Source organism: Macrobrachium nipponense, chromosome 32, assembly GCF_015104395.2.
Source record: "Macrobrachium nipponense isolate FS-2020 chromosome 32, ASM1510439v2, whole genome shotgun sequence".
Classification (NCBI taxonomy): Eukaryota; Metazoa; Arthropoda; class Malacostraca; order Decapoda; family Palaemonidae; genus Macrobrachium; species Macrobrachium nipponense.
Window position 1 is genome coordinate 29423071 of NC_061094.1, and position 21137 is coordinate 29444207.

The following is a 21137-nucleotide window of genomic DNA, read 5'->3' on the forward strand; positions in this document are numbered from 1 at the left end:
CATATACGGAAGCTGTCCCTCCTCACTTACAAATGGGACGGAGCAGTTCGCGTGGGAGCGACACACTTCGTGCCCCACGATCTCGCCGAGGGAGGCGGAGCACCCCGGCGACTGGCAGCGCACCTTCTGTAATAGTAATTATTAATGAGTATCAGCCTCAAGGAGGGCCAGAGCTGCTCGGTGAGGGTATGGAACTTAAACTAGATAAAGTTCAAGACTTACTAATTAATAAATATTCAATTCACTGAAAAATTTCTTATATAATAGCTAACTGCCTGCTTTTGATCCCGCTCTTTGGATTTTATGTAGGTCTAGTACTTGAGATCCAATATCCGCCGGACTATGAGGAGGACAAGCCTCAACTCTGTAAGTCCGGCCGGACCGGAGGGCTACGTATGAACGTAGGCGCCTACATGATTCCAAAGAATGAGAACTGAGCTATAGCAAGTTTAATGCAAAACTCCGGTGGCGGATGTGAGGGTGAGTCACTCTCCGTCGGCACCGCAAGGGTCCGGAGCTGTTCACTGTACGATCCCTCAAGGCTTAGCTCACCTGAAGTCTCATTTCTCTTTGTCCTAGCCACTGGCTGTGGAACAGACGGAGGTGGCGGGTCAGGGGAAGGTAATTCCACATCTGACGTTGCCTACCTCTACTGAAGGGCGGTGGGAGCAAGGCTCCTACCCCAATTCCACCTGTTAGAGGAGCCGGAGAAAGAGACAACGGAGAGGCGGAGCAACATATATACTACCCGAAGCTATGTCCGTCATCCGGCGGGGCCGGGGGGACTATAGCTCGGAGCTGTAATACCCCTCACACCCCCCACACTTGTCCCCCTCCTTCCACTTATGTGAAACTCAAACGGCTGTTCCTCACTAAGAGTACTAGTACCACGAGTTATAACGGTTCGGCTGGGCCGAGCCTAATAGTGGGTAGGGGGGATGGGGGGGGGTTGCTAGGGCCAGGGGGTGGTCGGTCATGAACGTCTGGCCACCTGTCCGATCAGAGGTGGCTACCCATTAGCGGTTGTGTAGGCTACCACTGTAGGGGTGGTAGTGTGACTGGGCCCATGGCCCGTCGTGATTGGTACAGCAACCGGTTGGGGTGGCCCTCGATCGAGAGGTATAGCCTACTACTAAGGGTTTAACCGAAGGAGGCTAGGCCAAGACGAATGTTAACCAGACCTTTTACAGTACAGTAATACAGTATTGCATAATGACAATATGTAATGGATATACATCAGACTTGATAATGAGGTACTATGGAAGAGTTGCAAGGGGTTCTTATATATATATATATCAATATATATATATATTTTTGGGAAAATAACCGACATGGATCTAACTGACTAACCGAGGTCGCTAGCGACTTGGAACGTCAGGTTAAATCTCCTCTAGGATATCATTATGCGGACAGTACCCTCAACTAAACCTATCAAACTCGAATTTATTCGATTCAGATTGGCCAGGAGGATAGATCCCATAAAATGAAAGAGAGAGAGGCTCTCTTATCATTGATATCTCCTCTGAAGAGCCTTAACTTCTTCAGGAAAAAAGACATAAGAGTAACGGTTAAGGACAGTTAGCCTACCATATTAATATAGTTGGGCTGAACTGATGGGTGGCAACTCTTCCACCTCTTCAGTGAATTAATGAATAGACATATTTGCATATATTTACTTTTGAAAATAATAATTCATGCAAACTTACGCTGGGGAGAGAGAAAAAGTTACCAACTCTCTCCCTCTCTCCCACTAAATAATAGACTGCGTAGCCTATCAAACTGATAATAATATCATGTCGAGATTACTCGGACGCGCTCACGAGCTGGGGGAGGAGGGGGAAGGAGTACGAACATTCTCAGTCTAGCCCCCAGACTTACCCCAGAGTATGTCGTGAGCGCGTTCGGTACCTCTACGACATAATTTCTAATAATAATAATAAGTATAGTAAGTGAACACAAGAATTAGGTACTCTTAATGCAAATAATATTTGATTTATTCTTATTTAAGCTAAAACATGCGTACCTAATTCCCACGCGTTCTTGCTCATGATTTCAAAATGGCGGGGGGACGCCAGCTTCCCCGCAATACTTTCTACGGGACCGAAGGCCAAATTAGGAAGTCCCACAACCTTATAATTTATGAAAAACAGAAATTGGGGTACTCAACTTTGGTGCAGAAGACATCTCGGTGGAAGCCATCACGAAATAAGCACTAGAAACACGGAAAATCAAGAGCAAGAAAAAGCGCGTCGTAGATTAACGAGTTCTAAAACAGGATTGCAGGTGGCGCTCGGGTCGGGTAGTGACAGTAGTAGCGAGAGGGAGGAAGTAGTAGCCGTTGGGTCGGCTCTCCCCATGAAAGGGATTTTGGAAAGGAAACTTCTAATTGGCAGGAGACCTGTGAATAACCTCAGCATACCATGCTAGGTTTTTTCTCTGGTATATTTAGAATCTATGTATACTAGAAAAGTGAATAGCAGGATCCTTTTCACCGGCGAACACAGGTCAACCCAGAAATATATTGTAATTATGTATGTTGAAATTTTAATGGAATTTTATATTATCACAATATAAATAATTGCAAAGGTATACATGTCATAATGTATAGATAATTGCAAAGGTACAGTGATTACATTTGTGATAAAATTTTCATCTATACTTGCATACGATGTCTGAGGTACACAAAATAAAAACTGTTAAAGTAATTTTTCATATCCCAATCTTCAACTGGAATGGTAAAAATCATCTGAAAATTTGGTCATCATATTTTTTAACATGAAATATCTTGTAGGTAACCATATTTTTTCCCCCCAGGATAATGTTGGTGCAACTCCACTCCATGAAGCTGCCAGGGAAGGTTTTGAAGATGTAATGATAGTTCTCATAGGACGTGGTTGTAATATCAATGAAACTGACAATGAAGGTAACACACCTCTTCATGTCGCAGGAAAGTGGGGACAGGCTGCTGCTGTTGAGCTCCTACTGGAGAAGAATGCAAAGGACAATATCAGGAATAAAAATAATTTATTATATTCTGACCTGGTAAGAAATATAGCCTTGTTTCTTAACTTAATATTTAATTGTAATATAATTACATATACATATGCACTGCAGATACCATATATGTTAAAAAGTAATCAAACTGAAGGTGTTCTTTCATCACTAAGGTACACAGCGACAGTTTGTTTCAGTATTTCATATAGTATCATTTGTATATTTTTGTTTTTTGTTTTAGAAGATAATTTGGCTGAAGAATTTTTCAAAACTCACAAAGACTTCATGTATTTAGAATTACAAATAATATTATGAATTAGCTTTTTTGTCAAACAGGTACTACTATCAATACCTAAAGTCTACAAGTACAGTACTGCGTATAGATGAGATATTTGACAAAGTTTGTGATGCCATATATCTTATGAGTGAGTTCAAACAAAAGCATCACCTTAGATAGAGTAGCTGGGATTACAGAAAACTAGAAGATCTTGTAACATATTTTACATACTACTTTGGCAAAATTGTGTTTGGGCAGGGAAGGTTAAGGAAATGTGCCTTGAATTGGCGCTTATTGGAAAAATTTTGTGAGCAGTTTTAGAGGATATCAGTCATAAAGGTAGGTTTATGATTTTTTTTTTACAGTCATACAGGAAGGTTTAGGATTTTTTTTACTTCATTTCTGCACATAGTATGAGTTTTGCTACTTCTAGATTTTGCTTTTTTATGACTATTAATGTTGATTACAATGGATAAAGATAGACCAAGAAGGAGAACCTTTTGTAAAAATATAGGAAGAATGCAAATAAGTACTAAAGCTAGAGAGAGGAAAAATATTAATCAAAGGTCTCATGAAACTTGTTACATCATTTATAAATGCTCTGCCCACCTCTTCTTGAGTGAAGCTAGAGGATCTCATGATTTATTCCAAAAATTTTCATGTTTTGAAGTGTGTCACTCATGAAAATAGTGTAGGCCTGGAGGTGGGGGGACTGCCAATGGGTCTGGCGGGAGGCTACGAGCATCCAAGAAATGCGAGAATAGGCCTAGAGATGCCCAAACAGCCGGCAACTTGTTTGATTTGGAATCTGAAATAAAGGAAGCAGAAGGCATAGCCTCCTCCCTCTCGGAAGGACATTATGTCTCGCGGGAGAGGGGTCTATATTAAACATAATCTCATCCTGTGCAACTCCTGATACTTCCACCGACGAATTGATGGAAGAAAGGGAAGAAGACAGCAATACAACCAATGCAGAGTGTATGTTTCTGGAAGGAGGGGATGCTGACGCTGAACCGTCCAAATAAGGAGGCGGAAAACCCTCCCAGGAAGGGCAAGTAGAAACTCCATGATGCTCCCTCTTCCTATAGAATGCTCTCCACTGTGGCACAGGCCAGGAACGACATTCCGGGCAAGGATTAGTAATAGTACAAAAATTAGATCAGCACCTACTGCATGTTGTATGAGAATCTGTAATGGTAGTAGCCAAAAACCTGAGGCATGGAAATCCCTGAATGCCTGGGGACATGCGTTGATGAGGCCTAGAAGAATTGGAGGACTCCATGATAACAACAAAGCACAGACACAAACACACTGAAACAAAGAAATCATGTGTGAACAAAGCAATTGGGTTGGGAGGAGAGCACTAGCGACTACTCTCCAAGGTGGTCAAAGAAAGACTGATGTGTCACAGGGTTCTATGCCTGGTCAGTGACCAGCTTCTATCTCATATAGGTATGAGTTGCCAGATGCCACAGATTCCTTCCTTTACAATTTTTTATTGTTTTTAATCAGTTTCCAGATGGCGCAAGAAGATTATCCTTTTGTTAAGACCAAAGGTTTGTAAGCGATGAAAAATACAAATTTAAAAATTTGTCATTTTTCAAATGGCGTGTTAACATGTCATAATGACTCAATTATTAGATTTTGGCTTACTCATCAATGCCATAAGTAAACCAAAGGTTCCTTAATTGAGAACCAGTGTTACTTTGTATTCTTTACAATTCTAGTTCCTTAAATTAAAGGAAGTCTGTGCAGAGTCAGAGGTAGCATCAGCTGCTTGTCTCAAACATTATTGACGTACCATCACATTTGAAAACTAGATATCAATATTGAATGAAAAATTCTGCAATGCTAAAATCTAAATTGCATCAGCGATGGGCTTACTAAACGCCACCTTCCCTTTTATTCAGGGGTTTTTCCAGTAATTGAATGCCAATGGTTTTCCCAATTTTGGTCTCAAAATATAGTTTACCTCATTTTACATCTCGTGAAATACAAATTGTTTGCTGCAGTTATAATTACGTATAGTGAACTCTTAAAAAGAGGTAGAGCTAATGTCAGATGCTCAAAAATGGCACTGATAATTATTCTATTATTTCCTACACTCATCGTCTTCTGTCCCTCCACATGTTTATTTTGGCATTGCAGTGATGACAATTGGTATTGACAGTAATTATACACACCCGTGAGAAGCGCCATTCTGTGATGGTATAAACTCCAGCCATGTGCAGGAAGAGAATGAATGAATTAAAACAAAATGTAAACTTTCACCCTTTCTTATATGACTGAAAAAACATAAGTCAAAACCTTGGTAAAACTTGTCACTTCAGGATGAGTTTTAGTAATGTTGGCAATCAGTGAAATTGGTGTTTGCACCAGCCTTTTGCCTATTTGGACACTTAATCTAACAAAAGTTCATGTCTTCATATTTGTAAATTTGCCATGGTCTTATTTTCTTATGTTCCCTAGGAGGTAATACCTACAATTTTATAGTTGATTTAAACGCAGCGATGTAGGAACTTACACGAGAGCTTTTTGTACACATCTGCTAAGGCTGAGGGCCAGAGATTCAAGATACATATGTACTCATGAACTTTCATGAATGCCTAGTCTGATGATGTGTATCTGGCAATGTAGTATGCTTTAAGAAGTTCACTGTGAAAAGACATTGCTGTATTTGTGAAAATATACTGATTATACTGTCACAGATGTCTAGGATAGGGTAATTCTTATCAGTTTTGTGTGCTTTATTTATGCCCTGTGCAAATGATTCTACTTGGAGGAATCTTTTATTTTTTAAGTTTTTGTGGCTGTAACCACTGGTGCTGATAAGACATGATTATTTTGTGAAAGCAAATAATGAATGCAAAAATCATTCTAGGGAGACAAAAAGAGGTACTAGCTTATTGGATGAAGGGTGGGAAAGGTTTATTGTATGAGCATTTCAAATATATGAACTCCATTGCTAGAATGAGGAGAGTGAGAAAGATAATGGTGATGACAAGAGAAGTCAAATGTGAAGTTATGTGCTATGGGTGACATAGACTTGTCTCTCTTTGAAACCTCATTACAGATAATTGGCAGGGCAGGGCAGGGCGAAATACTATTTTAGGTACAAAAATAGAAGAATATAGTTTTGTCTTGAGACCAAAATGATAAAAATTGGAGATTGTTGGGTTTGCAATGACACAACGTCCTGGAGACTGGACTTTATTACAGGATACTCGGGAGCCAACTGACTCGCAACAGCGTATACAGAATTGCCAATAACGGATGCATGCTCGGCAGCGCATGGCCGAAGAACATATCGTACATCCCCCCCTCAAGAATATATTACATGGCAAAAATAAAAAGGGGAAAAATACAAAACATATCGTACATCCCCCCCCAAGAACATTCTTATACACGACAAAAAAATAAAAGGGAAAAATGCCCTTAGATCAATGAGTAACAAAGAGAAGAAACAAAAAATTAAAGCTAACTTCTCGATGCATACACAAAAAAACGAAATAAAATACATAAATTCTCTGAAAAGAAATATCAATTCCTGATGCAATTGCATACAAAAGGTAATAACATCACTCTACAAAGTCTTTGAGCCACTTGGGTTTACCAGCGGCTCTTCTGGCCTATCAACGACGTTGGGCTCCTGTGTGGTGCGTGTCCCCCTGTTCTGTCGGGGTATGGTTTGCGGAGGACTCGTGCTGGGACATGGCGTGCCAGAGGCGGAGCGATGACTCTCAGGTGTCGTCTGTTTCTTTTTGGACAGCCTGCCGCTCCCGTTAAGCTTGACGGTGTACTGACGATGGGGCTTTGTTTCTGTTACTATGCCCGTTCGATCCCATTGCTTGGTAGCTTGGTTTTGTATGCATAATGGGTACCTAGTTCGATGGGCGGCAGTCTTCTGGTAGTGCCAGGGAATGCGCATCGCCTCCTGCGACCTTGCCACTTGTAACTCCCTTCGACGTATCGTCTACCTCCAATATCTGTCTACTTAACAGGTGTCTCCTGCCGTCGGTACCCCATCGCGCAGCTGGCGACCCGTTGCAAGCTGAGACGGCGACTTGTTAATTTCCCTGAGGAGTGTTTGAGATACTGAAGTATCGCCAGGGCCGTTTTGTCCGACTCAAGGGCTCCACCCTTTAATGTATTTTCCCGGAGTAGCCTCTTCGTTCCGATTTGACAGCTGCTTCTGCCCTGCCGTTAGACTGGGGATACTGGGCCGACGACAGCCGGACCTTGACCCCCAACTCTTGAAGAAGGCCTCCATCTCCTCGCTGGCCAAGTTCGTGCCTCCGTCAGTTGATATTTGTTCTGGGGCTCCCCAACGCGAGAAATATGATCGAAGGTGATTACTGATTTTGTTTAGACGTGGCACCATTGGGGAAATGAGCCACTTCTAACCAACCTGTTAGTCTATCGGCATACACCATGTATACACTGCCTTCTATCTGGAACATATCTGCTACGACTTGCTGGAAGGGATATTCCGCAGGCGGCGTGTGTATCATTTCTTCAGGAGGCAGTGAGGGGCATGTTCATCGCATGAAGTACATCGGGCGCGGCAATGCTGAAGGTCCCCTTCTATTCCCGGCCAATAGACCGACTGCCTGGCCCTTCTAAGCATCGAGTCGAGGCCTTGGTGTCCTGCGTGTAGGTTAGCGGCTACCTGGCGGCGTAAATCCTCGGGTATAACCAAGCGAACACATCCGTTGGTCCACTGAGTATGTCACCAGATCCTGGTTGATGGCTAGCCGGTCCCGAACGCTGAAGAAGGGGCGAAGGCAGGCGAGTTCTTGCGACTTCTGTTGGGGCCAGTCGCCCGCTGCAACCCTTGCAAGCAAGAGCTGATATACAGGGTCGTTAGATGCGGCGCTCCTTACGCAGTCTTCATCCAACACGATGATATCCGGTTCCAAGGCGGCCACGGTTGCACATGCCACTGCCACTTGAATGTCGTCCTCCAAAATCCACGTCGGAAGCTTCGCGGGTGCTCGCATGGTCGGGTACCTTGAAAGAAAATCCGCGGCAGTGTTTCCTTTTTCCGGGCAGGTATTTCATGTGGAACTTGAACTGGAGTGTCTTTCTCTTTCAGGTTGAATAATCTCGGTTGATGACGGTCCTTAAGGGCTCTGTCACCCAGCAGCTTGACGAGAGGACGGTGGTCCGTGATGATGGTGAGATTAGGACAACCCAAGTAGGAACGAGCCTGGCCTTCCGCAAGCACCAGGTAACTGCCAGGGCTTCTCCTTCTACGGGGCATACCCAGCTTCAGAGGAGGTGAGGTGTCGACTACCACACAGGGCAAGGCGCCAGCCGCCCTTGCAACAAAAGGGGCTGTCAGCTGACTGACAAATACAATACTGCTGAAGGACTCACGAACCCGATACCTTCTTTACTCCAATCCGTCATTATCGTCGTAGGGCGTGTTTTGTCGTAATATGCCAAGCCGTCCTTGGCTAATTGACAGATGACCTCCTGTGCCTGCCGGAGTTTGTCACGTAGCTGACTATCCCAGTAAACGTTTTTTCGTTTTTTCCAGTGGGCTTTCTGAGGAGGTCCCTAAGGGCTCCATGATGGGCGCCGTTGCAAGAAGGGCGCTAACTGATTCACGAACCCGAACCACGACCTAATATCCGTGATGGAGGGCTTCTCTGGCATATGGAAGTTACGAATGGTGTCTAGTCGTTCGTCTGCGGGTTTGTATGAGTCCCATCCCAGGTAATAACCGACGAAAGTGACCTCTCTCTTGCAGAATTTAAACTTCTCGGGCTTGAGTGTGATACCTGCAGAGGCACACGTTGACAGGAATTCTATACATGCCAGAACGCCTCTTCAATGCTTGTGATCGTATAGCAAAGTGTCGTCAACGCATTTATGCTTTCTGTGATGTCTTGCAGGGTATCATCAAACCTGTAGGCGTCCGACGCCGAACAGTGGCCCATGGGTGTTCTACGATAACGGTATCGTCCCCATGGAGTGATAAAGGTTGTAAGCGGGCGGCTGTCTTGTCCAATTCCACTTGATGGAAACCCCAGTGGGGGGCGTCCGCCGTAGTCTTGTACGTATGAATGGGGATGCTTGAAATCATGTCGAAGGGTGCCGGTGTATGATGAGTTTCCCGAAGACAGTGGGCGTTGAGGCACTGGAAGTCTACTGTGCGGCGAGGTTTGACCCGTCTTCTTGGCGACAACGACCATCCTTGCACACCATTCCGTTGCATCCCCCACTGGGACTGGTTCTATCACGCCCTTCCGAACGTCCTCGTCAAGTTGAGCTTTGACCTCCTCTTCCCAATGCTTAGGGATTGTCGCGGGCGTGTGACAGGCATAAGGCACGGCATCAGGCAACAAATGGATGTGTGCTGCTTGCCCCGTCATGACAGGTAACGGTTCCCTGGTTGTATTAAAGGTTGTTGAAGAGAAATGCCGTAATAACCACTCCTCAAGTCTCGGTATATTCTCCTCCACAGGCGGGATGGGAAAGGTGCTGGCTCATTGTCTTAGGGTAGTTAGGCCGTGCGACGTCTTCATTAAGCACATCAGCTGATGCAACGAGATGGTAGGGGTGAGGGAAGTCAGGGGTACTATTCCCAGCTCCTTACAAGCATTCAGCGATATATAGAAGTTCTTGGCCGTCGGCACAAAGTAAACCTCCTGCTTCGTGCGTCGCCACCTATATCAATGAAGCATGTCGTTGATCCAAGACATCTCACTCTGAGATTAGCTACGTCCCTCAGACCTGCTCGCGGCTGCAACTCCAGTGAATTTATTTGCAGTCTTGAGAGAATCGTGGGTCCGGCAACGCAGATCTGTGCTCCTGTGTCTGCTACGACGAGTGTGGATACTGAATTCCCGTTTCTATGGGAAACACAAGCCTTGATCGTGGGGTGGGGGAGAGGTGCGTGTCTGCAACAATCGCTAAACTCGAGGCAAGCGGCGCTTTCTTCGTATTCCTGCAGCATTTTTGAAAAAGTGCCCTACCTTTTGGCACCCGTGGCACGTTATACCTCTTGCTGGGCACGACGCTCGACCAAAAGGGATGGCGACCCCCCACAATTTCCGCAACGCTTCACATTGGAATTGCCGCGCAACACCGCGACGTCTGGCTCTACGTCATCAATGCCTGTGACGTCATCACTCGAGGCACCAGCAGACCCCCTCTCACTGATAGCGACGCTTTGGGGATACTTTCGACATCTTGGCGTGCAGCTTCGAAAGTGCAGCACAGTGCCAATGAAGGGCATCTACACTCTTAAATGTCTCACATGTCTGAAAAACATGCCTCTTTAATACAGGGTCACTGAGGCCTACCATTATTTTCCGCAACAGCAATGTACTCTATTAAACACTCCCCGCATTTGGGACACTTAAAATCACAGTCGGTGGCCTTCTGAGCACACCTCGAAAAATAGTCGCTCACTTTTTACATATTCCTTGCGCCCTTGTGGGGCGAGGGCATTCCATTTGGCATCTGAATACCGAGCGTCCAGTGCACGTTGCAACGCCGGTACACAGTTGAGCCTAATTTGCAGGAACACATCCTGCGGCGGGAACTTGTTAAGGTGAATCCCAATACGTTATCGAACGTCTCCAGGATCTGAACGCTGCCGAAGACATTACCGCCTCACACTTCTCAGGGGCAGCAGAGACAGGACTTTACCGGCACGTGCTCCTGAACCGGGAAGGGCATCCTGAAGGGAACGGATGGCACGCTGCTGGTTCTGCAAATAACGTCTGTGCTTGCATGACGGCCTGTGACAAGGCCCTTGGCATTGCAGGTGAGGCACGCCTCGCGTGGCCTGGGGTGGTCGACGTATCTGGGGCATGGTTGGTCCTTATCCTACTCACTGCGCCATGTTGGGTTTGCAATGACACAACGTCCTGGAGACTGGACTTTATTACAGGATACTCGGGAGCCAACTGACTCGCAACAGCGTATACAGAATTGCCAATAACGGATGCATGCTCGGCAGCGCATGGCGAAGAACATATCGTACAGAGATGGTAATTTTTTCTGTCAAACATCACACCCTACTTCATAATTGTCTGTTGAAAGGCCGTGCCTAAGTTGTAATTATGCTTTAGCCATTATTAAGTTCCATCTTGGCTGATTAAGATCCATGTTGCCTCATATCAAGTAGTATTAGTATAATTAAGTAATTATGAATTGATGATTGTGGCCTTCAGTTGTCATCAAGTTTAAAGTCTGTCAGTGAGCTAGCCAGTACCTTAACAAGCTGTGACTTATACTTGTACCTTGTTTAATCTTGTTGACGACCAAAGAAGGGTTTTAGCTTTTGCTTTTGATCTGTGCATACACCTTGGAGGTCTTAATTTTGCATATACCTTGGAGGCTTTTACATTCCTTTGTTCAGCTTGTGTGATATTCCATTAGGTGTTGGAACATTTGTTTTAGTTTGTTGATGAATATGAATAGTATTTTATTGTCACATAAGATTCTTAAAGTTAATTTATTTAAATTTAGCTATGAACATGAATAATATTTTCTGGCAGTGGCAGATCTAGAAGTCTTTCATGGGAGCCACGTAAGGAATTATTTGTTTTATATGGATATATATATAGTTTCTGGGCTCAGTTCGTGTCGCTGCGCGAAAATATCCTTTAATCCATTATTTCTAAGTAAATGTACTAACAACATACCAGAGAATAAATAAAAATAAAGAAAAGGTCAGTACTACTGACTCGCTCACCCTCCCAAGAGGGTGTCGGTATGACACTATGGCGAGTGAGACCACTACCACGAACCGCTTGCCAATAGAAATCTCCCACTACAAATCCCCACTAGAGGGGAGCCGACCCACAGAGTGGGCAGCAACTACTACTACTCCATCCCATGCTGCCGACTGCTGCGCCTCTGGTGGTCATCCTTTTCAGTTAGCGCACCGCGTATACACGTGCCCTTTTTTGCTCTGTGTTTTTTGTGCCCCTATCTTGGATTTATTCGTCATGGAGCGTACAGCCATCGCAGCAGCTAAGTTAAGTAATCAGTTGTTATTGCTATTTGGTTTTTTTCCGCCCTTGAGTCAGTATTTGCCGTTTTTAGGTATAAATACGGGCTCTAGGTCGGAAGCATGGCAGCATGGTTCTGCCTCGTGGCGGGTTCGTTCTTGGTCTTCCATACCCAGAACCTTCCCTTATTTCATTACGCTCTATTATTAGTTATCTATTTTATGTTAGGGGTCCAGCCTACCGGTTTATGTCATGCATCATGTCTTCTTCACCTGCGTAGGCATCTTCCATCCAGACCCTAGCCACAGCTCTTAGTATCGGCCCCGGCTAGCTTTGAGTGGTAGACTTTCTTTCGAGTTAGTCGTACACTCCTGGATTTTTTCTCCTACTGATTTATTTTCTTTCTTTACGTTAAGTGATTTTGATTATTTATGTTTTAGGTTAGCCTACGGCGTCTGGCTTCACGTAGCCTAGGTTATGTATTATTGGTATCCACCTCTATTGCTTCCGCTCTTCAGTTCGGTTGCTTCTCTATAGCATCTCTCTGATTAGTTGGTTGCTTTATCCTAGGCTGTATTGTGTTATTGTATTACATGTTACCGCTCCGTGGTCACTACGTGATCACGGAGCAGCCAGACGCCTGTCCAGTCACCTTTCCCTCCTCCCGCTCTTCCATAGGGCCGTGGGGGGGAGGGTTGGTCTGTCCAGCGCTCGCTCCACATACCCGTGCCTGCCTCCCTCTCTCCTAGGCGGAGGAGTAAGGGGGCTGGACAGACCCAGACTGGACTCGACCGCTCTCTGGCTTCACGGCACGCTCGGATGACTAAGGGGGGGGACTGGCCTTCCCCCCCTCCGTCGTTACTCCGTCGCTCCGTTGCTAGCTCGAGTCTGTTTCGCCCTCTCGCCCTTTCCCAGCTTACTGGTGCTCTTTAATCTACCGGAGCTCCGGCATCCACGTGGAAAGGTGCTAGTTCACCCTGACGGGCGGACTGCGGCATACAGTTGGTCTTTACTAACCACCCCGTCGCGCTGATATCGCGACACGATCTCCGCCTCGCACCGGACTTAGTCCGGTACGTTCTATGGCTATAGGTTTAAGTATTAGTATTTAATTTAAACTATAGTAGTTTAATTTAAGCTACCTTAAGCCAAATCCCTCCGTTGCCTGCCCACACCGGATCTCTCCGGGGTTCTAGCCTATTCAGGCGGTAAGGGAGGGGTTATGCCCAAAATTTTTTCGCACGCTCCGGCATGCAGCGGAGTTCTTTTTAACCTCTAGCCTGTAAGTGATATCTTTTAGGATGCTCATGTATCTTTTCACTTACAGACCACCAACTGTGAGCATCCGGGATGCAATGCCATGCTCCCAGGACCCCTGTGGGCATGAAGTCTGCAGATCCCATGCTCCATGCGCGACTCCGCACGGGAACCTTCAAGTCTGGTTTCACGAGACCTGCACTATTTGCTACGATCTGGTGAGCCAGCTCTTAGACGGGGTAATGTATTCCCAACTCCGTCCGCTAATCCCTACAAGGTTATAGTTCTTAAGTTTAATTTTAATCTCTTATTTTAAACTTAAGCTTGTTTTTATATGGGATCTCGCATCCTCTATAATTTTAGTTTAACCTATTACTTAAGTTTTAATTTTAAGTTTAAACTTAAAACTAACAAATACCTCTCTTCCAGGCTCCCGCTGTTAGAGACACCGCCCTGGCAACCCTGCGGGCTTGGGTCGGCGGTTTTGGCAAGAACGCCGCAAGGGACAGCCCTACATCCTTGAGAAGAGGTTGGCGGTCCTGATCTTCCCCGGCGGCAAGTCAACGGGTTTACGTCGACCCAGCAGAGGCAGCCCCGACTATAGCGGCAATTCAGCAGCAGCTCGCCGCTTCGTTGACTGAACCAGGCCAGGACATCTCGTCGGAAGTAGCGACACTCGATCTAAATATTGAACCCAATGGTAGGTGTTGACGACCTGTTGGTCGAGGTGAGTACGTTTGGACACCCAAGGGCTTCCCTTGGGCGCCACTGGGTCTTCTACTCCTGCAAACTCTCCAGCTTCCTTCCAAGGCTTTACAGGAGCTGAGCTCCTTTATACTTCTCCTGATGCTTCCGTAAGACCTAAGGTCAAAGGACAGACGGTTGTAAAAACCCTGAGTAAGACGTCGTCGTCGTCTAAAAAGACGTCGTCGGCGTCAACATCTCGGCACAGTCTCCGGCTACGAACCCCGGACCCCGCAGCAGAGGTCTAGAGCTTCTGGGTCCGGCTCCAAATCCTCAAGGAGTAGATCTTCCAAGGAGAGATCACATACTCCGGCGGAGTCAGCCGTTTTCTCCTCTTCCTTTGGTACCTGTTTCAGAGTTACCCGACCACCTCCGCAGCAGCTCCGGCTTTGGATCCCAATGCTGGTCTGTTGCAACACATGGGGGATTTGGTCGGTTCTCTCAAAAACAGTATGGAGCAGATGTTCTCCCGTTGTCCGACAGGATTAACTCCCAGGATAACATTATCGCCGAACTGAGCCAGGCTCCGCTAGCTACTCCCCCACCTTTCCTTTCGGCACAGGTATAGCTCAGCTTCCACCTCATGACTCTCTGCCTCCGTTCTCTATGACATAACCCCTGGAGGGTGGCGTCATACGCCCCCTTCCAGGACGGGCTTATTTCTATCCGAGTGTGGAACTCGAAGGATTGAGGACTTCGAGTTCTACCCGGAGGATATACAACCGCCGTTCATTGGCTACGCCAGACTCACTGCCGCTGCCATGACGCGAGATGACAAGGTCCCTAAAGAGACAGTCCCTCTATTCACGTGACCAGGCTCAAAGAGAATGGCTCAGGTGCTTAGAGGACATGGATTGTTCTAATACGAAGATACAACCCTTTAAGAGTCCATTCACCATTTTCACAATGGAAGAGGGAACTCCGCTTCCCTTCCTTACCAAGATCGCTACGGTCACTATCCCAGCGGCCCAAAAGGGGGAGCCGTTACCGCAGCTAAAGGAAGCGGACCCTACATCTCCTTTACTTCCCTCAACCGGAGATTTATGGGAAGACCTGCCCAACACTTTTTCGGCGGGCAAACTCAAACCAGACTGTGCTATGGAGCAGTTTGGTGAGAAGCTGCCTAGACTTCCGGACAGCCTCATTCAGGCGGAGTTTGAGGCCAAGTCTAGGCTGGCCAGGTCTATTAACTCCATGGCCATGACAGAAGTGGCTACCATTGCTTACGGTTCCGAGCCACTATTCAAGCTGATCACCAAGTCACTGACTCAAACGGTACAGTCCTGACATGTTTGAGTTCGCCACAGCCAGAACGAATTGTCGGAAGCATGTCCTCCAGGAAGCAACTATTCGGCATGAACCGAATAAGTTGCTTTCATCAAACATCTGGGGAGCAGACCTCTTCCCCGATGCAATGGTAAAAGGATGCAGCGGAAGCTACAAGGCTTAACCAAAGCCTTAAGGATCGTTGGGGTCTCACTGCAAAAGAGACGCCAAGACCAAGCAGTGAGGGGTAAGGCTCAGAGGAAACCCAGACGTTTCCAGCCTTACCAAAAGAAACAGCAACGCTTCGCCCAGCCTGTTTCAGCTGTTCCGTTGGTGCAGGCGGCCCAACCCTCTACCTCCAAGGCCCAATCACAGCCTATCTATGTGATTTCCCCCCAGCCTCAACCTTCCACCTCTTACGCTGTCTCCCCAGCCTTCAACCAAGTGTTCGAAGGCCAGGCCTTTCAGCAGTATGACCGCTCGGGTAGGGGTAGGCAGAGGTAAGCGATCCTTTCGTCAGAGAGGATCAGGAAGGTCCCGTAATAGAGGAAAACACTTCCGGGAGGCCGCGGAGGTGGCTACCAGCATCAATGAGAACTTCCAGGTAGGAGGGAGGCTGTTTTCTCTTCCGCCACCGGTGGGGATTCAGCAAATGGGCACAAAGTATTGTGTCGAAAGGCCTGGGTTGGAGTTGGGTGGCGAATCCGCCCCCACCCAGACCTTTCCTTCAACTTCCATCCAAAGAATTGACGGAGTATGCGGAGGACCTCCTTCAGAAAGGAGCAATAGCGAGAGTCAACAGATTAAAGTTTCAAGGCGCTTGTTCAGCGTTCCAAAGAAAGGCTCACAAAAAAGAAGGGTAATCTTAGACTTGTCCCCGTTTAAACTTGGCCATTCGCTGCGACAAGTTCAAGATGCTCACCATCTCGCAGGTGCGGACCTTACTTCCCGTGGGGCCGTGCACCACCTCTATCGATCTTACAGACGCATACTATCATATCCCTATTGCAAGACACTTCCGCCCCTTATCTGGGCTTCAAGATAGGAGATCAAGCATTCTCCTTCAAGGTAGTTCCCTTCGGTCTGAACGTAGCACCCAGGGTGTTCACGAAGTTGCGGAAGTGGTCGTCCAACAACTAAGATCGCAAGGGATCATGGTAGTAGCGTATCTCGACGATTGGTTAATTTGGGCTCCAACAGTCGAGGAATGTCGCAAAGCACACTGAAAGTAATCCAGTTCCTGGAATATCTAGGGTTCAAGATAAACAGACCAAATCGAGACTCACTCCGAGTCAAACTTTCAGTGGCTGGGCATTCAATGGAATCTATCCTCCCATACTCTGTCGATTCCATCAGCCAAGAGAAAAGAAATAGCGAAGTCAGTAAAGCAATTTCTAGGACACAAACTTGCTTCAAGGAGAACCCAGGAAAGATTCTGGTTCACTCCAGTTTGCATCAGTGACAAACATCTTGATGAAAGCCAAACTGAAAGACCTAACCAGAATCTGGCGCTCACGAGCAAATGTCAGGTCCAGGGACAAATTGTCATCAGTCCCTCAGATTCTGCGGAATCGTCTACGCCCTTGGTCAAAAGTCAAGAACCGTCAATATCAGTACCCCTTCAGTTTCCTCCTCCGGGGATTACCATCCACACAGACTTCATTAAGCGGCTGGGAGGATATTCTCAGTTCAAGAGGTTTCAAGGAACCTGGTCACCCAGTTTCCGTCAGCTTCACATAAATGTACTGGAAGCAATGGCAGTGGTTCTTGACTCTAAAAAGGTTACGTCCGCCAAAGAACTCCCACATAAAGCTAGTTTTTAGACAGCGCAGTGGTAGTCCCATTGTGTAAACAGGGGAGGCTCCAAGTCACGTCATCTGAATCATGTCATGGTAGCCATCTTCTCCCTGGCGGACAAGTTCAGTTGGCACCTCTCCTCCACCCATATAGCTGGAGTGAGAACGTCATAGCAGATGCTCTATCCCGATCAGTTCCTCTGGAGTCGGAATGGTCACTGGACAACAGTTCGTTCTAATGGATCCTCCGGAGGGTTCCAGGTCTACAAGTGGATCTATTCGCATCCCAAGCGAACCACAAACTCCCATGTTATGTGGCCCCCAACCTGGACCCTCTGGCCTATGCCACGGACGCCTGTCCATAGACTGGAACAACTGGAGAAGATTTATGTCTTTCCTCCAGTGAATCTTCTCCTGAAGGTGCTGAACAAACTCAGGACGTTCAAGGGTCAAGTGGCTCTAGTAGCCCCAGACTGGCCGAAGAGCAATTGTACCCTCTCATTCTGGAACTGGGTCTTCGTCCGTCTTCGAATTCCCAATCCCAGGCTCTCCCAGTCAGTACAACGAGACTGTGTTCGCTTCCTCAGGAATTCAAAACAAAACCCTAACTTTATGGACTTCATGAAGTTTGCGGCTAAAAGAGATGCGAATATTGATCCTCAAAATATTCTCTTCTTGGAATCTGATAAAAGAGATTCAACTTTGAGACAGTATGATGCTGCAGTCAAAAAGTTAGCAACCTTCCTGAGAGAATCAGATATTAGAATCATGACAATCAATTCAGCTATATCCTTTTCAGATCTTTATTTTGAAAAAGGCTTAGCAGCTAGCACTATTACGACAAACAAGTCAGCCTTGAAAAAGATTTTTCAACTCGTTTCAGCATAGACTTGACAGACTCTTACTTCTCGTCTATTCCCAAGGCTTGTGCTAGACTTAGACCTTCAGTGAGCCTACGTCAGTATCATGGTTCTTAAATGATGTTCTAAAGCTGGCTTCAGAAACAGATAATACGACATGTTCATTTATAATGCTCTTAAGAAAAACTCTATTTTTATTAAGCTTGGCTTCAGGAGCTAGAATTTCAGACTGTCGGCATTATCCAGAGATCCGGATCATGTTGAATATCTTCCCACAGGGGAAGTCTACTTTCTCCGGAACGTAGTTTTATAGCAAAGAATGAAGATCCTTTGATGAGTGGGAACCGTGGAAGGTTGTACCCCTTCCACAAGAATAATTTCTCTTTGTCCAGTATCGACCTTAACGAGCCTTTCTGTCCAGGACCATCCTCATCCTCATCGGTCCTCTCTTTAAGAGAGAAAAAGGTGGTACTTTATCTATAAAGGCATCAGGCAACAGATCCTGTACTTTATTAAGCAAGCCAATCCTGATTCCTTCCCTAAACAACATGATGTCAGGGCAGTAGCCACCTCAATTAACTATTTCCAACACATGAATTTCGATGATTTAAAAAAGTATACTGGATGGAAATCGCCGACAGTATTTAAGCGTCATTACTTAAAGTCCTTGGAAGCTCTGAAATTTTCAGCAGTTGCGGCGGGTAACATAGTTTCCCCCGACTCTGCTTAATCTTTAGTAGAAGATCCAGTTCTCCCTTTCTACCTATCTCACCCAACAGTTCGTCTATACCTGCCATGTTCATCTACGTTTACCTGAGTCTTAGCTGCTCTTATGATGGTATAGTGTGCCCCTTATTTTTTTGCTAGGGTCACTCACAATTGATTGTTTATATAATGATCTCTTTGATGTGATCCCCTTATTTTTATGCTAGGGTGACACATCTTATTTTCATGTTACGGTTTTTGTATACTAAGTCATATACATTCCTTTATTATATTATTGTTGAAGTTTGTTCTATTCAATTTATTGTTATAATTGCTTTAATTTCTTTGTACATATTAACTATACACAGATACTAATCTCAACATATATTCAATGTAAGCCCTGTATATATATGTTAAATTTAAGTTAATTTTAAGGATATTATTAACCTTAAGTTGATTTTAAGTAATATTTCTATTTTGTATCATTGTGTATATATATATCTATTACCAATTATATTTCTTCATTTTATGTTATCTTTTATTTGAGACCCTTTTTTGTCTGTTTTATTTTGTTCTTTACAATCTTGTGCTATTTCTCTGGTACGATTTCGCGCAGCGACTACGAACTGAGCCCAGAAAAGGGATTTTGACGTAAGGAAAATCTATTTCTGGGCGATTGGTTCGTGTCGCCAGCGAAATCCCGCCCTGCCCATCCCAACGCTCAAGATTGTCTGCTAACTTCAGGATGGCCACCAGAGGCGCAGCAGTCGGCAGCATGGGATGGAGTAGTAGTAGTTGCTGCCCACTCTGTGGGTCGGCTCCCCTCTAGTGGGGATTTTGTAGTGGGAGATTTCTATTGGCAAGCGGTTCGTGGTAGTGGTCTCACTCGCCATAGTGTTCATACCGACACCCTCTTGGAGGGTGAGCGAGTCAGTAGTACTGACCTTTTCTTTATTTTATCTATTCTCTGGTATGTGTTAGTACTTTACCTAGAAATAATGGATTAAAGGATATTTCGCTGGCGACACGAACCAATCGCCCAGAAATAGATTTTTTCCTTACGTCAAATCCCTTATATATATAGGTATATATATATATATATATATATATATATATATATATATATATATATATATATATATATATATATAGATATATATATATATATATTATATATATATATATATATATATATAAAAGGGATTTTGACGTAGGAAAAATCTATTTCTGGGTGATTGGCTCGTGTCGCCCTATGAAATATCCTTAAGATCATTATTTCTAGGTAAAATTAATCTAAAATTTACCAGAGAAAAACAAAATTTAAGAAAATGTCAGTAAAACTGACTCGCTCACTCTATAAAAGAAGTGTCGGTATGTGAATATAGGTGAGTGGGATCACTACCACGAGTCATTCACCATTTAGACCTTCCAACATAAAAATCCCCACCAGAGAGAGCTGAATCTATACTAAGGGTGATGCGGCCGGCTACTACTACTACTACCGATGCCACGGACAGCAGCGCCCCTAGCGGTCATCCTTAATTATATGAACATCTTGTCCTGCAGGTGGGTAAAAGAAAACAGGGTGGGTTTCATAGGGCGACACGAGCTAATCACCCAGAAATAGATTTTTCCTACGTCAAAATCCCTTTTCTGGGCTCAGCTCGTGTCTTACGCGAAATATCCTTTAATCTATTATTTCTAGGGTAAATGTACTAACACAGACCAAAGAGAATAAATAAAAGTAAAGAAAAAGGTCAGTATAACTGACTCGCTCACCCTCTAGGAGGCGTCGGTATGAACACTAGGCGAGTGAGACCACTACCACGAGCCAAATGCCAATAGAAATCTCCCACTACAAAACCCTCCAAGAGGGGAGCCGTCCCACAGAGAGAGCAGCTCGTACTACTACTACTCCATCCCATGCTTGCGACTGCTGCGCCTCTGGTGGCCATCCTTTTCAGTTAGCTCACACGAGTCACACGTGTTATTTTTCTCTCTGTGATTTTTGTGCCCTTTCTTCGGATTTTCGATAATGGAGCGTGCAGCTATTGCAGCAGCTAAGTTAAGTACTCAGTATTTACGGTTAGCGAGTTTTTTCCGTCCCCGAGACAGTATTTGCCGTTTTTTAGGTATAAATACGTTCTCGGGGGCTGGAAGCATGGCAGCATGGTCCTGCCGCATGTTGGGTTTGTTCTCGGTCTTCCATACCTAGAACATCCCTTATTATTTACGCTCTATTTTGATTATCCACGTTACTAGGCCT

The 21137-nt window shown here is 45.3% G+C and overlaps 1 protein-coding gene across 1 annotated transcript in view; it reads left to right on the forward strand.

Annotated features, from left to right (window-relative positions):
• LOC135207300 (titin homolog) overlaps positions 1 to 21137 on the forward strand; it is a gene marked incomplete in the record, with an annotated part of 153910 nt that overhangs the window by 82089 nt on the left and 50684 nt on the right. The window contains 1 exon segment of the mRNA XM_064238973.1: positions 2815 to 3042. Within this exon segment, the coding sequence (XP_064095043.1) occupies positions 2815 to 3042 (228 nt within the window).